The 21,981-nt window shown below is 36.8% G+C and overlaps 1 protein-coding gene across 2 annotated transcripts in view; it reads left to right on the top strand.

Annotated features, from left to right (window-relative positions):
• The window catches only part of CDH13 (cadherin 13), a gene marked incomplete at its 3' end in the record, with an annotated part of 521,180 nt that overhangs the window by 86,224 nt on the left and 412,975 nt on the right, over positions 1–21,981 (top strand). For both annotated transcript variants that reach the window (XM_082320962.1, XM_082320961.1), the window contains exon 2: positions 11,341–11,452. In XM_082320962.1, the coding sequence (XP_082177088.1) occupies positions 11,341–11,452 (112 nt within the window). The remainder of the gene's footprint in view (positions 1–11,340; positions 11,453–21,981) is intronic.

Here is a 21,981-nt window from a genome sequence, read left to right on the forward strand (position 1 = left end):
TACTGTAGAGGTTTCATGATGGAGTTTGTGGGATACAACCATATGTATGTCCTTATGCCTTAGGACTGACGGCTGTCCCTTTGTGTAAGAAAGAAAAAAACAAAACCAAAACCATTATGTTCTCGTGGGTACAGATAATTTTCAGTGATGATTGTTTCTATAATCAACCAAAAAAACCCCTGAAATATTTAACAACTAACTTGCAGTATTTCCCAGCAGCATCATTCCTTGATGGTTGAAAGAAAGTTCTACTGCAAAGAAATAAGAAATAGGTATTCAATACTGAGGCATTCTCCAGTACTCATGAGATCTCATTCTCAATGTGTCAGGATTTTCTTTGACTTCCTAATACATGTGGGGTCAATGGCTGTATCTCTTCCATGAAAGATTTCATTCAGCTTTTAAATGGCAAGCAATTATAAGAGAGAGGGTTATAGACCAAGGTCTTGGTTTCATATTATTTATGTTCTAATTAATTTACCAGACTGATTTCCCCACCACCACCACCCTACCACCCTTCCTTGGCTACTAAGTGTTGATCTTTAATAGGTATCGTGTTCCTAGCATTAATGGGTTTTATTTCTTTGGAAAGGTCATTCTTGATTTAATGTCACTGTTAACACAAGGGAGCCTGTAAGCTTTAGAGATTTTGCTTTATTGTGATGTGCTCAAAAATGTTCAACTACTTGCTGTCTTTCCCCTGGGGCATGCTTTCTCTAAACTCAGAAGAGTTAGTACAAGTTCTTTTAAATTTTTGACTGCGTTCTTGCAATTCATTAAAAACACTCCTCAAGTAGCAGCTAGCACTGCCAAAAAGACCTAGGTCTCTTTTTTTTTTTTTTTTTATCCTTTTCTATTTCTGGATGACTCTAGGAGCTCAAAAATTATTGCCTATTGTACATAAATGCACAAGCCCTTGACTGGTAAAATGAGCAGCAATACAACAACTTGGGTCATATCAGTTAAATGAATTAAAAATATGTATGGCAACTAGCCTACTAATAATAAGGTACAGTTAATGCTCTTTAGTAAAAGAAAGTAAAATCACTTGAAAATAAGCATTGAAAAAGAAAATACAAAAGTGTGTAAATAACTTTAATAATCAGTTTTGGAATTGAATTCTAGGCTGAAATAATGTTAAATTATACTATAAACTCTCTGCATCTATCAAACAGTCCCTGTTAAAACAATTTAAAGATATACATATATTTAAATATATATGTGCAATACAGGAATACATGTATATTACATATATTTTTCTCCATTTCATTCAAGTATCTTTCTTCCCCTGTTGTAGTTACTTCAAAGTTGATCAGTTATTGTTTTTCTATTTAAACTCTGATGATAACCTCTTGCAGTAGTTGATCAGCCATCAAGGTTAACTGGGGATAGTGGTGCTTTATTTTGACAAGCATACATGGGGGGGGCAGGGAGGAGCACAAAAGGACTTCAGTGAATTTACTGCAGTGTAATTATGTAGCTCAGCTTAACAGGTTGATCTTCTATGATCTATAGAAGTGTGTCCCTTCAGAAGGTTGACCAGGCAGGTAGCAGCTAAGCTACTTCCATTTTCCTTCCTGGAATTTCTGTTTTATGGGTTGTGAGATAAAGGTAAAATAGGTAGTATGTCTAAGTGTGGTGTACTGTCCAGGATAACTGACTGCAATTCCAGTGACCTCAGTCTGTACATCTAATAAAGGCTTAAATTACCTCTTTTATTTCTTTTTGGTTTCTTTTTTTTTTTTTTTCTTTTCTTTTCTTTCTGTGAACTGTTTATTCACTACACTATGTTTTAAGGCTTTCCTCTATCCTGTGGGCAAAACGTAGCATATAGGTGAGCAGTTTCTGGTTTGTATTTTGTTTCATATTTTGCTGATTTCTAAGCTCAGTTCCCTCTCCTATAGGTATATATTATGTGCATGATGTAACAATATTTTGTCCTCTTAGCTAAAAAGAGATTTCTTAGACTTATTGTACATCCTGAAATTATTTATGTCCCTAAACTTTGCCAACTGGAATAAAAACTGGCATACACCTCTTTATTTCCTGGAACTAGCAAATAAGACAAGCAGTAGTACTGTATGCCACCATGTATCGCTTACATGGTTTTTGGTTTGGTTTTCTGAGATTGTATAAGTCTTATTCTCCTATTGCTTAACCATGTTTTTAATGATTCCCTCTTATAACACTTGAAACCACTGGGCAGTTCCAGTTATAGTTGGTAGGCTGAGCTGTAGGTGTCAAGTTAATAGGAGTTTCATAAAAATAGGAAGCTGATGAGAAGATAGAGAATGTGTTAACATACCCACTGAAAGAAAGATTGAGGTGATTAATAGGCCCTGTCCTTACTAAAAGAGAATCCACCTATGAGCTTGGTTTTTTTTTAAACAGAAATCAATAGGAAACTAGTCTTCAGAACTATGTATTTTAATACCATCATACTAGTGTTGCTTAGTATGATTTGTAGTAAAAAAAACAAAAAAAACAACAAAAAAAACAACCAAACAAAAAACCCCATGTGATGTGCAGATAACTTTGGGCAAAAAAATTGTCTACAGCTTGTTATACAGAGTATATTGTCCTCTTCTTGTTGAAGTCAAATAAAAACATGTCAAAATCAGTGGACAAGTTTGCGTTGGGCTTCTTGCCTTGTAGCAATTTCTCAATTTTTATTATGAGTCTTTGGATGTTAGGCTTGTTTGTTCTTTGTTTTTTGTTTTTTGTTTTTTTTCCCCCCAATACCCTTGCTGGATTCAAGGGATTTACTTGAAAGTATTTATTTTTTAAAAATCTTGCATCCGTGACTGTTTAGAATAAGGTTAGAAAACGTTCAACAAATGTTTTCCTGAAGTTGAAAAACACAGATACTTTCACTTGTCCCTATACTTCTATGAGTTCTGGGGGTTGGTTCCTGTGTTTGTAATGTTTCAAGGTGATAGCGCTGTGTACGTGTTTAATACTCAAACATATTATTCTTTGAAAGATTGTTTTCAGCAAGCTCATTTTCAGTTTTAGCTTACTAGTGCAAAAGACAGATGTTCAGTGTTACACTAAGTTCAGTTTTGTGGTGCAGTAATAATTGCTGTACGCTATAACTTTGTGGAATATAAAGAAAACGATAGGTGGAAGGTTACACTTTTTTTTGATAATGATCACACTTTTGGGAAATTAAACATGTGTCATATTCCTTATAGTTTCCAGCCATCCTATCCAAAACCCACTATCTGCTCTAAGAAATACGATTTTAATTTTTTTCTGTAATGGCTTTTGCCACATCAGTGTTTTCCTGTGTGGAATAATGACTTTGCCCCATGCAACTGCATGTGAAGGCTTATAAATATGTTTAAACAATTCTTAATTTATTTCCTTTTTTTTAAAACCAGAAATCCATATTTTCATTCATCTAAGTGTTTCATGAAGTCATTACTGCTGGAAAATAGGATCAACCTGTTTATTTCATTAGGTGATAAATAACTAAAATGGTTGGTATAAGCAGATCTTTGAACAGGTTGTTGTTGTAATGCAGTTTAGGTTTCGGTAATTCCATACCTTACAGCATAACCAGATCAGAACCCTGACTTCCAATGTTTCTTCTTTATGCCTCTTTCACTGGTACAGGAGTGCTATTGAATGGCTCATTTGCATTATTCTGTGCCCTGTAAAATGAATTTATTATGCAGCTTCTCTAAATAGGCCAACCAGTTGTAATCTCATTCCAGTGGTGTATGAGTTTCAGCAAAATATAATTACTTTTTTCATAATGCCTAAAAATAAACAAACAAACAAAAAATAACCTTGGAGCTCAACCCATTCTTTTGTCTGAGGAGTCTTATTTGCTAAATGGTGTTATTAATCATGATGGGTAGGTATTTACTTGTTAAATAGTTGAGTAATTTAAAATATTACTTATTTGAGCACAAGTAACACATTTTGGCCTCTGTTATTAATCATTAAAATACTTAATGAACCAGGATGATAGTTGTTGCCTGGATTGCAAAAATCTGAACGATGTTCAGATACTACTACGTAGATGAGACAGTAAGCTGATCCTGCACTCTGAGCCATATGGGTACAAGCCATCTTGAACCTGGAAGCCATCACCTAGCAGCAAATCCAGAGTCTCAGCTAATAAGCTCTGTTGAGAGGGAAGGTTAAGCTTGGGCTCTGCGCTGTAAGATGTCTGCCACTTGTGAGCAGAGTTGGTTCCCATCAGGTCAGAAAGGGCATACATTTAGCAATGCACGAGGGTTTGCATCTGTGTTTGTATTTCATAAAGATTAATCTTGATTCTGTTTGCAAAAGCTGCTTAACGTTGTTGTAGCTAAACGGAGGCAGTATCTGTCGATGTCAAATTTTTCAGCTTTGTGTGCTAGTTAATTTTTGAGTGATTGTGATCCATCAGTATGACGAGACTTTAAAAAGGAAAAGTGGAATTTTAGGAAGCATTAGGCAACATATTTCAGGCTTAAGGAAATATTAATATCACTTACCAGACCCTGGAGAATGCTTATCTGGAATTCTTTGTGTATTTTGCACATGTGCAAACTTAAGCAGGCACAATGAAAGGTTACGGAGATGATCAAAGGAAGGTATCCTTATAGGAGGAGATTGAAAGAGCTTCGTTTGTCTAGCCTAATAAATTGAAGACTTAGAAAGGAGAAAGGTTAATTAAGTTACGAGACAAGGCTTGTACGAGAATAAATGGCTGTAAATTGAATGTGAACGAATTTATTCTGGAAGCTACGAAATGACCATCAGAATAAGGGTCCAGAATTGTGGAATGCAGGAAGAATTATTTATGACGAGGATCAAGTGATCTGGCCAGGAGACTGTATGTTGTGCCTGTTGTGACACCAGAGGTGGTTCCTTCCAGGCCTATATAAGCTTTTTCTGGGTTCCCAAGGCCAGGGGACTCTAAGCTAGCTGAAGTTCTGATGTTTGGAAGATGTGTTAGTAAGAGTTCATTAAAAAACTTAATTTTAGGGTGCAGTTTCATGGCGGCTTAACCAGATTAAGCGCCGACTGTGATGGTCTCGCACCTGACCGTGTTTTTCCAGCTACACTATTCTGAGGGCATTGGCTTTTGCAGTGACTTGATTCAGGGAGCCGATGTGAATGGAAGAAGAGCAGAAAAAGTGATTGGTTTCCAGGCAGGTCAGCGCCTGGGGAGAGAAGAATCATCACAACTCTGGCTTCAAACGGGGGTGCCATGGAAGTGCTCCCATATTTTCTAGTACACTTTTCGTATTATCCTTCTTCACCCGAAGCGGTGTGGACTCCAGAGTCACTTTGGGCTCTGAACAAACCCTGGGGTCATACCTTAACAAACAGATAGTGCCTCTTCCAGGGATCTTGAATTTCAGAGGGGAAAGTAGCTGGCTGTTCAGACACTAGCGCTGGCAAATTGCTTCTTGCATAACTTAACAAGATTTCCACTGTCATGGAAGATGCACGCTTTTACTGAATATGTGATAAAATTCTTATAATAAACATACATTCACAAGGAAAGTGCTCATAAAAAGAAAGTTCCTGTGCTAGATAGTCTCACAAAAGAGTTTGTAATATTTTTTTTCCAGTTAATGGATGCCTACCGCAGTCACACCGCTTAGTGACAGGAGAACTGAATTCATTTGAGCCAATAAAGTCATTCTAATTTGCATTTTCATAGCCCACTCTTCAGTACTCCGAGTGTGACTTTCACTTTTAGGACAGAGCTATTCAGTAAATGGATAGGTAGGCCCTTTAAAAGAATATTTATCATCCTTGAAGAATCTTAGTGCCAAATCTTAATAGCATTTCTTACAAAAATGACTGGAATTTGCTATCAGATTTAGAGGTAGAGCTGTAGAGACTGTGAATACTCTTTTTCTGAACCTCTTTCCTGATAAAAAGAAGAGAGGTTAAAGCCTAAAACAGTGAAAACTTTCCCTCTAAAATGAAAATATTGAATAAAAAATTCCCAAAATCGTAGTGCTCTAGAAGTCAAATTAATGCAAAAGAACTGTGTGTTTTATTTAATTTAGTCACTTTCAGGTATAAATAATTCAACATACCTTTATGTAATGTTAAAATACCTTTGTTAATTATGCCAATCAGAGGATAAGTTATTCAGGCTTTTGAGTTTTGTTTTTTTTTTCCTGTTCCAACTTATGTTAAAAAATACAGAAGACAAGGAGATCTTCATGTCCAGCCTGTGTGTGATTTGATGAAACAATTGCCTTAGGACCTGCTGACACTCTAATTGGAGTCTGCATAATGCAGAATCAGAACCTTACTTAAAGCAGTGCTCTCTTTGTTCCGTTTAAGTATCCCTCTGTTAATTTCATTTAAATAACTCCCTCATTTAAATCTTGAGTAAAAACCTAAAATCAATGAATAGTTCTTACTGACATCAGTGAAGGCAAGATTTCATCATCTCTCTGCAAATCGTTGTGACTGTGTGCTGCTTATTACTTGTTTTTCTTTTCTGTTGGCTTCTTCTCTATCCATTTTTGTGGGTCTAGTGTTGCAGCACCTGAAGATAGAAAGGGTTTTAAGATTCAAAGATCTTGATCTGCATGATAAAAATATTTTTTCCTGTGCAATTTAATTCAGTGTTGGCAGTTCTCATTATTCTGATTACTTTTTTCCTCTCAGTTATCAGCTTGTAGGATCACCGTATTTTATATGAAAATCTGAAGTTTTCATATGCAAAAAGCAAATTTCTAGTTCTCATGTTTCCAGAGAAAAGCTTGGAAGCATAAATTTTCAATACTCACTTCCAAGTAAATGAGTCAAATGAATAAAAGAGAAACCCTGAAACCATATCGCCCCCCCCCCCCCCCCCCCCAAATCACCAAAAACTCCAAACAACAAACAAACCCAACCAAAAACCTAATTTCTCAGGAAGTGACTCAGAATTTTTGAACTTTTGAGATTATTACTATTATTAAAAGTGAACGTCATTTCTGTTTTAGCTCTTTTTTTGTGGGGTTTTATGTTGGTTTGCATTTCAAATTGCTCTCCTGGAGTCAAAGGTAGAATGTGGTCCTACAGAACACCACCCTATGAAATGAGATTTGTTTGTATTTATTGTGTGTAAAGTTCATGTCTGGGCAGATGATTTTCACAGGTGTCTGCATTTGTCTCTATTTCAATAAAACCTTGCACAAGGATGAATTTCACTCTACAAGAATGTGTGCAAAATGCAATTAATATTCTGAAGTCTGCATTTTTGTGATAGAAAGTTGATCTCATACAGGTAGGGCTAATGAAGATAGGAGAGCGTTTATAGTAAAAGGTGAGAAAATTAATTTCCAGAGTGACGATGTGGCCAATCAAACCTGAATGGAGTTGCTTCATGTGCTGAAACTGAGTCAGTCAAAAAGGACATAGAGATTTTGAAATTTTGTAGAAGGTCATTTCAGAGACTAACTTTCAGTCACCAGCGGAGGATGTAGAGGAAGCCTGGGTTTTGAGGTGTGGTAATACCCAGAGGTACTTTAACATCAGAGGTTTTATTAATTTCCTCTGCAGTGTGGTATGAAATTGCTGTCCTCTTCTGCTTTCCAATCTGTGTTCTATGTGAGTAGCTTTCAGCGCAAATGCTGAGGTCAGTCAAGGTCACCAGCATGTGTGTGTTGTTTTATTAACCAAAAAAAAAGGAATTTCATAGGCTTGATACCTCATCAGAAATATAGTTCTAGCCCAGTGACCAAACTTGCACAGGAGTTATCTGAACTAGTGACACTTCCTTATAGTGACTGCTAATAAATTCAGAAAGACAAATTGTCAGGATATTAAAAATGAGTCTTCACTCTGTACATTTCTGAAAAGCAGTAGGTTATGAAAAACTTTGATTCTGCTTGTCAGTGAATATAGGATCTCTAGGTCTGAGTAGTCACAACTCCCTGGTTTTACTTTTCAGACTTCTACCCCTTCAGATTTTCATGAGCAAATGATGTTTGCTGCATAATTGCCATATTCTTTGAAGACTGTGGCTTTTTTCTTAGTAGTGCATGAAGGATCCTTTTGTCCTAATTGCCCAGTACTTGACTAGATGTGTGAATAATATTTATATATTCTGAATTCTGCATATATGACATTTAAACATTATTTTCAGTGTATTTAGCTGAAGTCTTTCTTTTAGACAGATATCAGCCCATAAACCATTTTATTATATCCAAAAATATGAAATCTGCATGGTGCTTAAATTCAGAGTGTGTTCTACTTTGAACAATATTCTCTTTGCCTTCAACATGTATCTCCTTGGCTTATTTTTTCAAGGTATTTTTAAAGACTTTTTTCCCCAAAGTGAAGAACCTCAACAGAAATTATTTTAATGAGATAGACATTTAGTTCAACAGAAGAAGTTTCTTCATGAGGAAAAGAAATTAAAAGAATAATTGTGCTTTTAAAAGATAATTAATTAAAAACTCTCTGTGTGGTGACAAATTTAACATCTTGTCTGACATGTTGAGAAGAAGAAAGTGCCTGGAGTTGCACAAGTAGAATAAAATGTTCCATTTCACAGCAAGGCCAAGCCTGAGTCTTGTAATTATTTCAAAGGGAGTAAAGGTCATTTTCTATTTGCTCCATCTGTATTATGTGAGGCTTCTGTACCAGGCTTACAGAAGTTAACTCATGACCTATTTAGATTGCCCAGATTTCAAAGTCCACTTACACTGTCACAAATCTGATAAAGTAGGCATATTCCCTTCTCTAAGTACTGACATAGATGATGTCCAAAGCAGGCTTTTTATTTATAGCTCTGTAAGACAAGAGTTTCAAATTTAAGATGCCAGTAGCTGGGAGATCAGAACATGATTTGCCTCTTACTTGCTGTGTTAATCCTTTAGGAGAAGAGCTGTTTCTAGTTGTATTTCAGCATATATTGCTTGGGCTATTTTTCTGGTGTGGATTTGTTATATAGCTTCGCTTCAGTTGTTGCTTGCGTCTTGAGATCGGAAGAATTTTCCTTCTGCTGTGATTGCACTTCTATGCATATTCATTCAGTAACACCATGAGTCAGAAAGATAGGTACTTTAAAAATGCACCTGTGCACACAGAAAATGTGTGCAGAAAATGCATGTGTGTTTTTCTGTGCTTGTGACCATTTGAATGCATATGGGGCTTTTTTTGTTTTTGTTTTTTTAGAATCAGTAATCAAGTTTTATGCACAATTTTGAGGGCAGGCTCTGAATGTGTCAGTTCATGTTTGCAGATGTCTCATACTGGAAGACCGAAGGGGACATGTCCAATTCTCAACCCCTATAGAGTCCAGAATCTCCAATAGAATCAATATATCAATGTCAATAATTGAATAAGGGATTAGGCACTGTGTTTTTAAGCCTTTGTAAGAAAGGCAGCAGTTATGTGGATATATAGAAGTGAATAGTAGTCAAGTGTATTGCACCTTGCTTGGTGTATTACTTCAAGTCTTTCTCTTCTTTCTTGGTTAATCCTTCAAAGGGACAAACCTAGAGCGGGCCAGGATGGAAGGCAAAGGCATCCATCTGCTGCATTTGACTACCACCAGCTTAATTGTCATGAAATATTCTGGCTGTTTCTCACAGTCTGCTAGCACTTCTAGCCAAGCTTTTATAGCAAATGTCAGTGACATGAAACAAATGATCCAGCAGTTGGTTTCAGTAAGAAGAACTAGTGCAGACCAGGTGGGGTATTGCTGCCTTTGGTTTTTATAAACGGGATCACAGAAAACTTACAGTGAGCATGAAGTGAAGGGAAAAAGCAGATAACGTATTGCTCTGATTTAGGAGATGGACTATGAGTGGTGGTTAACAGGGAAACATGCAGATGTTAAAATTTTGCAGGACATCTCTCTAGGATCAGGATCAGGACACCTAGATGATAATGTGGTGGAGGTAGAACTGAGAAATGTGTGAGATGCTGCTATTGCATTGGGAAGAGTGAGAGTGCAGTTTGTCACCTGAACTGGTGAAGGAGAAAGGAGGCTTCAGCATTCACCTGTGTGGTATAGGGGAGAAATTGTCCTCACTGTAGAGCTGAAGAGCTTTATTTGCAAAATTGGAATCGTGTTCCAGGATGCCTTGAGTAAATAGACCTATTTGTGTAGGGCCACTTGAATTTTAGAGTGAATATCATTCAGAACTACTGTGTTTGCTTGAGCATTTTCCTCTTGGTCACTACATGCGCCCTCTCTCCTTGATTTTTCTTCAGCTGTCCAACAAGCAGCAGATTGGCTATAGTAACTTTGAGATCGGAGTACTCTACACCAGCTGAAAGTCAGGTTTTGAAAAACACCTTTGGAGGTTCTGAAGCAGAAAGTACTTTTGAAAATGCGGTTACACATGCGTATGTTGAAAAATACAGATTTGGCTCTTCCTACTCTTGAACTTGCCTCCTTTTGCCTCTCTCTTTAACCTTTTAAACTTTTTAGTAGCTTATTTTTCTTGCTGCTTCTTTCTTGGACATTCTTACACCCATGCTCTCATTTAAAAGCTGCCAAGAAAAATAGCCTTTCAGGTTGTTGTCTCTATTCAGGGATAGAACACAAACCTTCAGAGACCGAGATTAGCATCGTACCTATTTCCAACCAATTTTATTTTGCTTTTAAGCTTCCTCCTTTGCTAAGGCGTTCCTGCGGTGACATGGAACTTTGACCACGTACTAACATTAACACAAACTGTATTCAACTTTAACCTTTAGATCCACCTCTGCTATGATGCACACATTTCATTTTCAGTCTTCCCTTGGTGTAAACAAGCTTATGGTCACAGGGAAAATGGACAAACTATGTCTCAGAGAGGAGAGGAAAGAGAGAAAAAAAAAAAAAAAAAGGCAACATTTTAGATTTGTTAGCAAAGAAGTTCTTTTATAAAGGAAACTTCTGTGATGTGAAACTTAACCCTTGAATAAAGAATTCCTTCTGAAACTTGGTGATCAACTTTCTGAAACTAGGTTTGCAGACCCTAATTTATCAATTATTTAAATCAACTTAAAAGTGCTTACTTTAAGCATATATTGAAGCCTAGCTGTTTTCACCTGTAATTTTAGAAGCAACACTACATCCTATGTTTTCACGAAGACCAATAATATCCTTTATTGATAATCTGAACTGAACTTAACCTTGAAAGCTACTATTTTGTAACTTCCATGCCAGCCCACATATATAAAAGCAAAAACCTTACATAGAAAATTGTTTAGCAAGATTTGAAGGGGAAGTGTGATGTGATGGATATTTTGTTTTATGAGCATGGAGCCCAATGTTTTGTTTTATGAGCACTGAGCCTAAACCCAGTATCATTCCCAGAAGCAAACATGATGGATGAATGAGTGGATGTTAAAAGTCCATTTTTTTTTTTTTTTTTCCCCCCTCAGGTTCTGCTGCTTGCATGTGCAGAAGATTTAAAATGTGTCCCTGGATTCCAGCAAAAGGTTTTTTATATTGAACAGCCATTTGAATTCACAGAGGACCAGCCAGTCCTGAACCGTATGTTATTTTCATATATTACTATTGTGCAAAATTCAGAATTGCTTATGTATTCGTATCACTCCTGCCATCTATCAGAAAGTGGGTTTTTTTATATATAGGATTTTGAATATTGCCATGATTCTGTCTGGGTTCCCCTGCATTAATCCTATATCTCTACAGACTTAACTCTGTTCCATGTATTAGAGATGGCAAAGTACTATATATAATCATTTAGGACAATATGAATATTGTAATATTGTGAGAACTTAGAATCATCCACTTTTTAAAAGTAAATTTACTCTGAATTTTTTATAGTCTTTCCTATAATCAACATTTCACTATTAATTCATCTCTGTAACTCAGATTTAGAAGCTTCATTCAAAGCCGGTGCAAGTCCAAGTCTTTACATGAAATTCAGAGGAGGCTGGGTGAAGCTTGTGATTATCAGTGACAGCAAATTGTTACTACACGTGTCATACAACTGGGATATTCAGTAATATTTCCAATGACCAGGTGTCCCTTTATAAAATCCAATCTGGCACTGTATATTCAGAGCATTAAACTGAAGGAGATTTAACTGTCTGTCAGTCCTGGTGTTAGTTCATTCAAATATTTAGCGAGCAAGTGTTACAACTTGTTCATTCAGTTTTGTGGCTTTGGGACTTGGAGACTGTCAAACTAAGATAGCACTTTATCCAATGGTCAATGATTTTGAAGACTTAAAGATACTACGTGCTGCCATTTTCGTAACTTCCAAACACACCAGCATTTTTACATGTGATACACATTGCTAATAGGTTTTTTGTCATGCCTGGTTGCTTGTTGTTGAGCCAGGAATTCTTCTAGGTAAGCAGCATGAGACAGTAATGCTTGGCATCTAAACCCTACAATGTGATACATAGTGATAGTTTGGTGAAACCAAGCAATGCAAAGCAATGTTACTCATTAAATGCACGCGTTTCCCATCTCTGTTCCCTCCAGATATTATTACTACATAGTGATATATTTTCAATGTTATGCATGTTTGGATGAAGGTGTAATATCTGTGCACACTTGTTTTAAAATCGCACTAACTTCTCAAAATGAAATGTCGGAATTAGCTGCCAGAGTCTATTGAAATTACTCTCTTAAGTGTAAGTCTTTCAGCCTTTAACAGATGCTAAAGCAAACCTTTAGGATAACATTTTTAGTCTAAGCATTTTGGTCAGTTACTTAGTCTGAGTTGCATTTTCAGAGGAAATTTAGATCATAAATAGTAGTGCTACTCACAGAGATGTGAGATTATGATTCAGTTTAGAAGAGAGATTTCAAACTTCTAATTTCTTCAGGCAATTTTGTTTTCTTTTAAATTCTTATTTTAAAGAGTTGGTGAACACATCATTACTACATGGTTAAAAGTAGAAATTCATAAATATAGGAAGTATAATAGATTTAATAAGGATGCAAAGTTGAAGACCTATGTAAAGAAAAGCCATATTAACAAGTTAGTGTTAAGTTGAATAAAAATAATCTTTATTGTATACTTTGGCCGCTTCTGAACTTTGAGGCTGTAGTGTGTCTCGCCAGATCTCCTGCTGTCCTCCCAACCACCTAAAGGATGAGTTGGTTAAGCTGAAGTTGACTGGGCTGCTCTATGGTGACCCAGCAAATTACACTGGTGTGAAACTAGCACAATAATTAAGATGCCATCATTAATGTGAGGAGGAGGGAAGAGCAGGAGATTTAGAAATGCCTGGAAACAATCTTCGGAATTAAATTATTTTAATAAGCAGACACTAAATTGGCCTAATATGTAATGTCTGACAAAGGCAGACTGTCGATGCATGATTCTAGTTAATTCAATCACTCATAAATAGTATGTCCTTCATGCAGCAGCATTAAACCTCTGCACAGCTTCTTCATTTTAGCTGTCAACAGAATTGATATTTTTAATTGTCTGTTTGAATACTCTTTGCATGTTCTTGCATCTTTTTATACCCATTACCCAAGAGCAGTGTAATTTAGCAGTTGCATTGCAATGTGAGGCTTACCAGGGCTATGTAAATTAATAGAGTGAATATGCAAAGCAGGCCTATAGCAGTGATTGCTTTTGTAGTCCTTAATAAGCCAAGGAGCTCCTTAATTCTTTTCTGAAGTGCAATATAACAGTCTTTTTTTTTTATTTTTCAATTTAAACAAGGACCTACTGTACATTTCATTGCTAGTATCTGCCTTGTAATTAAACATAGGTTATGGCTGGTTCTTACGTATTTATTACTTCTAAATATGGCAATGTTAATTATATTTTACATTTACTGATGGAAAGCCCAAACTGAGGGTACAGAATTTTATCTTATTTCTTATTCTGATTTACCAGTTCTTATTGAAGTCCGCTTATAAGCTGTCCATACATTACATTAGTCCAGTTGTGTATGCATAACCGCATAACCTCCTTCCCATTAGTTTTACTGGAATTCTCTTGCTATTTCTTAGCTTTTATCTCATTGTGCTCAGGCTGAAATGCCTTTTTTTTTTTTTTTTTTTTTTAATTTACCATTGCATCTCACTTAACAGCAACTTCCAGACTTGGACCATTTTATTTTCCTAATTTTGTCATTTATTTTTCCTAATTTTGACTTTTTTCTCATCAGACCCCTTTATCTCCTTATAACTTGTGTTTTCTGTGACGACAAACAAAATCAGGCATTGCTCTCCTACTTGTGGTCTACCCAGTTCTTCTCCCTGAGCGCAATTTTCTTAAACCAGGTGTTCTCTTGATGTAGTGGGAGAGGATTCATAGAATCACTTTCTGGAAATACTAGAGGGTCTGTCCACATAATTGCTGCTTTAACAAGCAATGACGTTACTGGATTTTTCTTCCTTATAGCGTTTTTTAGTGTAGACCTAGGACTATCTTCTGCAGTCAAATAGAGACGATCATAAAGATTGCTACATTCTTGATAAGGTGATAATTGACAGCATTTAATTACAGGTTTTACACCTTTCTGAAACATTTGTGGCCATGAAACGCTTCCCCATCAGCAAGCTTGTCTTTGGCAAGGCTGACAGGTCACTGGTAGTGATAATGCTCCGTCATGCCAGGATGATAGGAAGTTGCTAATCAGACTCATCAAATGTGGAAATGTAATTGTGTTACATTAATCATGTTTATACTTAACATACATGGGTCTTGGCTTTTGGGGGTATTTTTAATTGACAATGAATCAAATAGTGCACTTGAAAAATTGAGGCAATTAACATAAAGGCGTTGGGTGATGTGTTGTGCATACTAAACTAGGGAATACATTGCCAGTGATTTAAATGTCAAAACAAAGGAAGTTTTGACCCTTACTTGAAAAGCTTTAATTTGAATGTTAATTAATGGCTGACCTCTTCTGTCTCTTACGTGATAGATTGCATGTTTCAGAGCTTGGGCTGCTTCAAGATCAGAACTTTGTCTGTCTGCATTTGGGTACTTTTTTATTCTGTGGATTTTAACAAAGACTTTTCTATTCAACCATATTGAAAATCTTTGTTTACTCATATGATGGGAAATATATTAGTCTGCTTATCATTAATGCTTAAAGGCACTTCTTCTGTTGTCTAGCAAAGCTGTAGCCTCCAACAAGATTTCCTTTGTTCAAACTGAATAATGCCTGTGGAAAGATTGGAGAAGACCATTCCTACTATAACAATATTGTGTGTGTACATGGATCACAGCTCCAATCATTCTCGCATCAAAACATTTCCTGTTGGTTCTCAGATGATGCTATGTGAGACTCGTGATTTATCACGTTGACTCTTCCCACTGATTACCATGGCATTTTGACTGTACCGGTGGCCTCTTTCCGTGACACTTTCATGCTATCAATATTACTGCTGTTACTCTCTTGTTTACTCTGATCCATACAGTGTGTACACACACTTGATTCATCTCCTCCTGCTTCATTTTTTCTGCAGCTTGTGTAGAGCCAATGTGGCAGCCTAATTCAATATACTGTAATATGCCAAGCCCTCTACAGAGTTTTAATGTGAGGTTTATACGCCAGTGTTAACTCTTCATGCCTGAACACTGTGGGTTTTGGGTAATAGGAACTACAAGTGGTAGGTGTAGCTTGCAAAAGAACGTGTTCAAGTGAGGTAAGATTTTTTGGCTTAGTAATTGCTCGCAGGAAAAACTGTTTAGGCTTTTAGGTAATAGCTAGATAACTATGGATTTTTCATCTGTTCAGGTGTACATATCTGTAGCGCATCCATGTTGAAACGTAGTCGTGGCCTTTCAAAATAAAGAAATCTTTAATGCATTTTGAATTCTACAAACATCTTAAAATTACTTTCATTTCACATAAATCACTATGTTAAGAAATGTTCTTTAGAAAATGTTGAAAAATGACTTGATTCCTGTGTTGGGCATGTGGTAGCAGGTTCTACAGAAATGTGTCTATCAACTTTTCTACCCAGGTAACAGAATGCTTTTTATACTCTAAAATATATCTTAATGTGCACATTCCAATGTATAGAACTTGAATACCAGAGCTTCAGTTCTGACACATGGATACGTGATTAAGACCAGGCTTATGGGACTCTGTTATGCCATGTGAACAGAAATATTAGTCAGGATTTGAAGCCAGACATTAGGGATATCTTTTAATCACACTATCCCCATTTAAATTGCTGCAGGAAGCCAAACTCCTGTTACAAAAATTTCAGGAAATATCTGGTGGTATGCAAAATGGTTGCAAAATTGTGGAAGTAATTTTTAAAGTGAGAGACTAGGAACTTCACAAAGTGTTCGTGGAGGCGAAGTGAGGAGGATCTTCAAAGGGAAGATCCTTTTGCACTTAAATACCTAAGGCATTGATTTTTAATTGAATTTTGATGCCTAACTCTTACACAGAGGAAGAAAGTTGTCCATGTATGTATTGCAGATATGTATTTTGTGGCTAAGTAACATAGAACATCTCAGATGTGTCTCTGAATAGATGTATGCAGATTGATGTTGTAACATTACACAATATCATCATATCATCTGTTAAACTGCTTTCACATATGATTAAAGCAAAACAAAACAGGAAAAAATTGTTGTTACGTGCCAGGCGGTCAGATAGTTGCCTTCCAAACAGCGCATGTCAGCTTATTAACAGGATCTGAGGGGGGAAAATAGAAGTTTAAAATAGACTGTTTGATTTTTATGCATATACATTTAATTAAACTAGTTTTTGAAAAGGTAGGATAGTAGACTGAACAATGTGAAAATTATTTAGCCTCTGAAAAATATCTTCAGGGCTAAGTCAAAATCTCTCAGGGATGTAGTCAGCTCTGTAGAGTGATGGAAGGAAAGCCATGTGTGTTGGTGAAACCTCCTCTTGACATTACAATTCCAAGGTGGAGGAAATGAAGATCTAAAGTCAGAAAGTATCTTGTCTGTTTTGTTGAGAAAAGCCATGCAATCCTGGTTTGAAGGAAAAAAAAAAAAAAGGGGGGGGGGGGGAGGGAGGATCTTTGCAGTGACAGTAAATGCTCTGTTAATGGGCTGGTCTGGATTTAGGAAAGTACAAGTAGCAGATTACTTGGTTTAAGATTTTATTTGTTTCTGGAGACTTTCCGAGAGCCCTAATGTTTTGTAGATATTACTTTTTTGAAATACGTGTAGGCTTTGGTTGGCTGAAGCATGCCAGCTGTTCTTCTAATAGTCTAAATCAATGACCAACTGCTCAGTATTAGCAGGATGGGTCTCTTGCTCAGTGCAGTGCCAGCCTTGTATTAATAATGTCCCCAGGTGCTTCAATGGAAGACTCCTCCGTTTGTTTACAGTTGCCAATTCCAAAACAAAAATCAGATTAACTAAGCTATTCCTCCCGAACTGAATAACAACGGAGCCTCTTTCTCTGCAGTTGTATAAGCATGTTGGAAGACGAAAATCTGTCTTTTAGGAAAATGTAGGTAGCTTAGCATTGGACAAACTCAGCAAGCGAATAGTCTGACGCTAATTGCTTGTGGTTGACAAAATTTAACAGGGTCATCTTCCTGAGGAAATGAGGGGTAGGGGCATATGACTTCTGGTTACAGTTTAGAGCTGGGGTCATGCTGAAGAGGCTACAGCATCAGTCCAGCTTTGTCAGGAGGAAGCTGCTGTTCATCTCTGACAAACAGATGCAACACAAATTACTACATGCTGAGATGTTAATGCATTTCTGTAGTACATAGCTTTGTACTTTCACAGACAGCATTTCTGACAGAACTTTTAATTTGAGGATCTTAGGAAAGCACCATTCAAAAAATCATGGCTAGCTCACCTTTTCCATTACGTTTCAAAGTGCAATGTGGACACTTAGCAAGAATTAATGGGAGTATGTGAGGTTAAATCTTCCTTTAAACATAGAATCTCATTTAAGTTAATGATATCTTAAAGCATGCAAGTATTCTTGAAAATAATTGTAGATGTTCACAATTAATTCTTAGCTGTTAGGATTTCTCTCTGCTAATCCAAATCAAATTATAACTTTCCTAATGTAATTATGCTCATGCTTCAACTTGCAGTTTTTCTTTCCCTTTGCTGATTTAAAGCAGTCTTTCCTGGGCAGACCAATCTGTCTGTATGCATCAGCTATTGCCAGCTTTAATGGGTGCATCTCCTTTTTACATAGCTTTCTTGTGGCATGTGATCTCTAAGTCTCTCTTTGAGAATAAGCAACACTGGCAGTAAACTCATGAAGTCTTTCAGAAATTTATTAGATTGAGTGCTTTTTTTCTAGCTGGAGGCTAGTGTTCCTGATTTTTGTCCTATGTCTCTGTTTAGTTTATCCAGATGAACTCTTTCCTCTAGACAAGGGAAAGAAAAAGTAAGTTTTTATGGATTGATTCTGAAAACCCTGGTCATTTTGGAGTGACTTTGTGCATATTTGTATGCCTTGTACTTACTGCTTCTTGGGCAGGCAAGTGAAGCTGTAGATAGTGAAATGCGTGTCAAACTGTTTGTGTTGTGTTTGTTTTTTTTGTTTGTTTGTTTGTTTGTTTTTTTCTTTAATCCCTGAAAAAATATCAACCCTGGTGAGTGGTAGGATTTGCTCAAATAAGAAATTGGCTAAAGAAAGCCTGCTTGAAAGGAATTATCTTTAACAAAAATCTGAAAATTCCTTTACCAAAGAATGTTTCTTTTTAAACAAGGTGAAAATAAAATTGGGAGCCCTGGGAAGGCCTAAAAGATGATTCCTATAGCGATCTGGGATATTGCTTTTTAGACAGGAGCTCCACTTTCAATACTAGCTTTGATTTGTTTCTTTTCTTTAAAAAAACCAACAACAACAAAAAAAAACAACCAGTGCAACCTTCTCTGTGTCTCAGCTGTGGAGAGAACTGAAGCAGAACTGAGGGGCCTTTTAAGGCGGCAGCAAAGCGGAGGCAATACTGGAGCAGCTTACAGGTAGCTGATAGCAAAAGAGAAATTTGACACTGAAGTTGTAGCCAGCATTGGTATATCTTTGACACTGGTGAAAAACTTGCTACCAAGTACCAGTACTTAAATGCAGGTTAGACTGAAGTCATCGATAACCTCATTGATGCATGGGACCGTTCTGCAGCCAGGGATTCAGGTTTATTTTACTGAAGGGCAAATTGCAAATCTCTTATACCCCTTATCAACAGTGGTGGGAACATTTTGGCTAGACCTAGGTTTATGTACAGACTGAGTTGTCTTGTCTTGCAATTTTTGCCCAAATTCTGAAAAGCAGGTTGCAGAAAATGGTTGAATTTTTAATTTAAATTTTATTTATATTACATTCTATAACTAGAATATATTTATATTCTCTACTAACCATACTGTTAAGAAACATTTTGTAAATGCATTCAGGCACGTGGGCTTTGTTTACCTTCTTTTATGTGGCAGTGAACTAGTGGCAACAGAAAATGTGCTCTGGTTTGCTAGAAAACCAAATTGCCTGGTTACAAGTAGGACTCCTGCAGACTTTATTTAGCTGGAATTTTAATTACAGTGCCAGCTCTCAACTGCTACAATAAAACAGTAGGGAGACCACTATAATTTGACCTTTATAAAACATTAACACCAACCTATACAAAAATATAACTTCAACTTTAAAGAATAAATACAGTGGGAGGCAGAATTCAACGAATTATGAAAATAAAGTGTGCATTTATTATTTTTACTTTTGGAAAAAAATTAAAAATACCCTAGTGTGGACACCAAAGTGATATTGATGTGTTTGGTTCCCTGTATCCATCTTCTGGTCCTCATACAAAAATGCTACACAGTTGGCAGAAGAATCTTGTCATGGTTTTATCATGCCTTGGGGAAAGCAGTCCTGTTGTGAGGCTTAGAATAAAGGACACTATACAAACCATATGGGAAATGTTCATGTATAAAACACCAGAGCCTGTTTCTTTTCCTGGAAGAATGAATTCAGGAAACCTGAGGTGGCCGCTCGCTCCCTCTGAATCTCTTGTTGCCACTCTTCTGTCTCCTCTCCCTCGGTGTGTTCCCTGGAGGGGGAGGTCTTCACCACAGTCAGCCGTTGCGAATTGCACCCTGGGCCCAGTGCTCCTTTCTCCTGCCAGAGTCACAAAAGAACGAGGTGGGGCTCAAAAGGAGGAAAGGAGTAGGACAGCCTATGCTGGAATTGCATGGGAATGTCAATGCAACAGCACTGTTGGAACATGAAATGGGTAACAGTACTGGCTCCCAGCTGTATACAGCACCATAAATGGTCACAAATACAAATGCATTTTGGGTTAATTCTGGCTAAAATAGTCTCTGAGTCATGGGGTGGCAGCTGACAGTGTTTTGTAGTTTTGTCATCATGGAAAGGTGATTAAGAGTGTGCTCCAGCCCTTCCACTGTCTTTAATATCATTCAAAGCACAGTGTAATCAATTTTACCCTTTTTTTTTTGTGAAACTGAATTGAAGCTATAAACGTAAGGATACTTTAAATGAATTGTTTTTTATGTCCCATAATAAAAATCAAATTTGAAGATGTTTGAATGCCAAGGTTATAAGTTGCTTTTATGTGACCTAAACCACTTTTGTTTTCATTGCCTATGTCACTTTTATTTTGTTGGTTGTTTGACAGGTGAAGCATTAACTGCCCAAATCTATCATTCTTTAATTGTACTCCTGATGTTATGTTTCACAACACATTATATTACGGATAGCTGCTGTTAGTAAGATGCACCTATTTCTGTGATGCATAATGCTATATGCCAGATATACTGGGGAAGAGAAAGAAAGAGTGTATATCAGTTTCTGGGAACGGAACACTTCAGAACTCCAACTTTCACCAACCTAATGGTTCGCAGGCCTATTTAAGGTTAAAAGTTGTCTTGAAGAGCTGTCACACATGGAGTGGTATGTCTGTATTGCTGTGGGGAACAGCACGATTCGAATAATTGCTCTGTTTGCATTCAAGGAGAGGTTTCCTCTGCTCTGTTGGAGCTTGAGGAAGGGGAGCATGAAGTATTTGCAGCAGATTGTAGACCTAAAGAGAGGAGCCAATGCTCAGCCGCAGCCTTGTTGACCAAAGAATTTCCGTAGATCTGAAGGCCAAGCAGGCCTGACGGAAGCATAAGGGGGTTTCTTTAATTCCGCTGTATGGGTGTTTGTCCAAGCATGATGCTAGATACAAAGAAGTGATATGGAGGGTAGGAAGGCAGCTATTAAGTATTGTGGTCAGGGAGCTTCCCAGGGATTCATTGTGGCTGAAAGAAAGGCCGTGAACTCAGTTGCCTAAGAACCTGTGTTTGGTTGTCTAGTTACTATTGCTTTGGGGTTTTTTTTTTTTTTGGTGTTTGTTTTTAATCTTGGCTCTTCTAGACAAAAGCGATATTCAGCCTGGCTTGTATTTGCGGAGAAACAACTCAAGCGTGACACAGAAGAAAATAGGAAATAGTGATTTTACAATATTTTTCTAGGTAAGTGTAAGCAGTATTGTGGGAGTTATACAGTGTAATTTGCAATGAAAGAGCTCGCTTCATTTAAATTTTTAAAAGTTAGGTTTGTGACACAGGAAATAGTCTAACGTTATGTTTAATAATGGAGCCGATCAGTTCACTCTTCTGATTAATAAGAAAATGCAATGCTCCAAATCTTCTGTAAGATTTGGTGTGTCTTCTGAGAAATGTCAGATCTTATGCAGGTAGGTAGAAGCTTTTTGGCATAATAGAATAGCAGCTTTTGTCGGCTGTAAATCAAAATAAGAAACTTTATTAAAAATGATATTATTAGTTCTGGCACTTTTATTCTTTAAGACACTGTCTTTAATAGCTTCTCCAATAAAGCTAGAAGAAACTGAAATATAGAAGCTTTAACACTTACATAATAAATCTATTAATCTTAATGCTTCTGGAAATATTAGGCATTGACTACTTACTACTGTTTTTATAAGTCAGCATCATTTCCCAGAATTGTACGATACTAACTACAGTTAGCACTGATAATTAATTGAAATGAAATTACTTGTACGATGAATGAGTGCTGGACACATTTGACTTAACTCTTTCTGGGACCATAGCTATGCTTTAGATCCTAATTTAGCAGGGTATTTAAGCAGCACCTTTA

The sequence above is a fragment of the Platalea leucorodia genome, assembly GCF_965183815.1.
Source record: "Platalea leucorodia genome assembly, chromosome: 8".
NCBI classification, from domain to species: domain Eukaryota; kingdom Metazoa; phylum Chordata; class Aves; order Pelecaniformes; family Threskiornithidae; genus Platalea; species Platalea leucorodia.